The sequence below is a fragment of the Hyalella azteca genome, unplaced genomic scaffold, assembly GCF_000764305.2.
Source record: "Hyalella azteca isolate HAZT.00-mixed unplaced genomic scaffold, Hazt_2.0.2 contig13939, whole genome shotgun sequence".
Classification (NCBI taxonomy): Eukaryota; Metazoa; Arthropoda; class Malacostraca; order Amphipoda; family Hyalellidae; genus Hyalella; species Hyalella azteca.
The window spans coordinates 1-2,957 of NW_025943842.1; the positions used below are offsets into that span (position 1 = coordinate 1).

Below are 2,957 nucleotides of genomic sequence, written 5' to 3' on the forward strand. Positions count from 1 at the left end.
CCTGGGGACACTAACCACTCACCTGGGGACACTAACCACTACCTGGGGACACTAACCACTCACCTAAGGACACTAACCACTCACCTGGGGGCACTAACCATGCACGAACCCGGGGGTACTAATTAACCACACAAGGAGGCATCTTAAAATCTTTGTAACGAAATTTGGCAGTTAGACGCCGGGAGCATTTAGAGGTGTTCAGAACTTCAGGAGTTAAACTTCACTTTAGCTCGTACCATGGCATCCGCCGGCTCAACGCCTCGGAGCGGGACAGTACGGCATTTTCAAAGTTCAAAAAAGATAGTTCTAGAGAGATGACGTAGCAGCCGGCCGAAGCCGGCTACCGTCACGGGAGCTCAGCACAAGGAACCTCTTGCCTCAACGGTTAGAACAGAACTCGTAGGCTCGATTAAAAAATCGTAGGATAATTGAAACCTCTAGGAGCGTCAAACTTTTATTCTCCATTCAAGTGACTGCCTTACATCGGTTGTTTGAAAATTTAGGTGCGGCCTAGCATTCAAATTATATCAATCATTCACTTCTCTGATTTAGTCAACTTATGTTATGTTGCGCGATAAAATTCGATAGGAAGTAGATATCAATTGCAAGTAATATAATCCACAGTGATTTATTGAGTTACAAATGTTTAATAGTAGTAGGATATTTGATTAGGTTACATGTTTTAAATTTTTAACTCCGGTTAAATAAAACAATTTCTTCTCGCCACTTGTTGTTGACAGTTCAACGAAGAAGTCATCTCCTGCCCCGCATTGGCAGCGGTGACAGTAACTGCCAGCTCACTACCCGCAGGTGGTCAAATTGGTTGGCTTGAGGTTGAAGCCGCCGTTGTTGGGCAGAGACTTCACGGTGTTCAACAAGCACGTCGTTGAGTTCAACTTTCCAAGTGCATTCGGCAGACTGCTGAACACGTACAGCGAATCTGCAAACAAAAAATAAGTTCTCTTGCTAGGAATTCTTGTTCAGGCTGATGACGGTGCATGCTCATGCCGATATGCCGATAACAAATAAAATTGCAGTTCTTAGTCACCAACGACTATCGTGCCTTTCACAGAGCATTAATTAGACGAGGTTGAATGTATTCGGCACTCTTCCCAATTGATGCGCATACTGCTAATAACTTCAGACTAAATGTTGGTCGAATGTCAATAATAAAATCGCCAGTGTATGTCCTATGCGAAATGCATGTTTCCAGACAGACTCACGGAGCGTGTTCAAAAACACTGCACGGCAGGTCCTGATGACGATCTCCGTAGGCGAGACGTACGCGAGGTAGACGCTTGTTTTGCCCGTCGACGGTGACCCCAAGACTGGCGAACAGAAACCAACGATCCAATGCGAATAAGAAGTTAAGAAAATTCATAAAATAATGCACGATATAGGAAAATTTTATATGAGGTAATATTTACTACATTCCAGCTGATGACTAATGCATAAGTAATGTTAGCTAACACGGATATGAAAAAACGACAAAAAATGAATGCAACAGATTCTTTGATACTAAAACTCGTATTTTTCAGCAAAAATCACATTGACGTAGCGATAAGTTGGAAGCATAAGCTGCAATTAGCTGAACCGTCACTAACCATAAGCCGGGAAGGGAGTGAGAGGGGGTTGGGTAACTCGATTCAGCTGAAAGACGCCGTCGATTGAAGAAGACACTCCTTTTCCCCCGTACGAGACTTGGCCCCCCCTGCTCCCATACATTGAAATGTTTATTTGTGTCATCCTAGTCTCATCATCAGACAAATTGGGAACTTGCCCTATTTTTTTAGTTTCTGAATCAGTTTCGAGCACAAGATTCAGAGGAATTTTCTTGTTCCATTGACTAATCGAGTGACTCGAGTGTCAGAATTTTCATCAATTGCTCGTCTTATCTTATTGGTTTGAAGTCGGTCACCTGTTGAATATCACAAGCCCTACAGGAAAATTTAAATCATGAACGAAAAATACAATTTGTCCTATAATCATGTAAATTTTATAACCACGAACGCACAATGTATTATTTATGACGAGCCGCTCAGTCTATTCGTTTCGTAGACAACACTCACGTTGCATTTTTACCCACGAGTTGAAGAGTGATGTTCCTATAGTCGACAAAGAGGTTAACACTCTGACATCTCATTTTGTCGTCTTCAGAGGTACCGTCGTAGGCGATCAGTAGCCCAGACGCGGGATTCGCTGTCTGCAATGTGACAATAATTTTTAATTCTTTATTGTATTTAGTATGTTATTTATTACAATTTTCGTAGGTTGTATAGTTGTCATTCATCATTATAAGGTATGTCATTCATCATTCAATAGATACGATATCGTCTGCAGAGATAAAAACAACTGAGTTGAACTTATTACACTTGAACAATTTTTAACTCGATGAGAACATGAGCACAGTTATTAGTCAGTTTTCTCCAAATTTACAGTACCTGGTGACTGAAAGTATAGGCTCTGATTTTCTACAACAAAAGCTATCCCCCGAGTCTTTGAGTTCCAAATTATCGGTAAAATTGTAGTGACATGTAATATATTTCCACGCACTAGGTCGTTCCAGAATTGTTGGGTCATCACGTATGGGTCGGTGACACCAGCGCCGGCCGGGCAGGAAGAGAGAAACCCGCCGTAGATTTCTGCTGATGTCAGCGTCGCCAGCAGCGACAATGTCACGGCAGCCACGCGCAACATTGTAGGGCTTGGCAAGTCCCTGTACGGTAAAATACAATTTAAATAAACTCATACAGTCTGTAAAAAAGTAATGGTTTGTTGGCATCTCTTAATTTTTATCCAGCTAAATTACAGAAAGGTATTTCCCCAATGACAACTAATATATGTTGAGCGATAGATCTGCGTTATCATTTGCTCTGAGAGACTTGCTCTCCCTCAGTAAATATAATTGAATTATTGTAGTACTTTTTTATTTGTACTGTTATCATATTTCTCGATAT

General features: G+C 41.5%; 1 protein-coding gene across 1 annotated transcript; it reads right to left on the reverse strand.

The window, feature by feature from the left end:
- Window positions 1–441: 441 nt before the first annotated feature.
- Window positions 442–2,716, reverse strand: LOC108676515. The gene is made up of 5 exons (XM_018164597.1): window positions 2,554–2,716; window positions 2,070–2,203; window positions 1,605–1,711; window positions 1,224–1,328; window positions 442–940 (listed from the first exon to the last, which is right to left on the reverse strand). Exons 1-5 carry the CDS (start codon window positions 2,695–2,697, stop codon window positions 801–803), a joined length of 630 nt encoding a protein of 209 aa, XP_018020086.1. The 5' UTR covers window positions 2,698–2,716; the 3' UTR covers window positions 442–800.
- Window positions 2,717–2,957: the final 241 nt, after the last annotated feature.

What these genes read in the sequence shown, in the direction of transcription:
- LOC108676515 (XM_018164597.1), bottom strand. Translation starts at nt 2,697, where the DNA reads ATGTTGCGCGTGGCTGCCGTGACATTGTCGCTGCTGGCGACGCTGACA. An exon ending in CTCGTGGGTAAAAATGCAAC is followed by an intron (nt 1,712 to 2,069) that starts GTGAGTGTTGTC and finishes GTATGGGAGCAG; the next exon opens with GGGGGGCCAAGTCTCGTACG. An exon ending in CACTCCCTTCCCGGCTTATG is followed by an intron (nt 1,329 to 1,604) that starts GTTAGTGACGGT and finishes TCTGTTCGCCAG; the next exon opens with TCTTGGGGTCACCGTCGACG.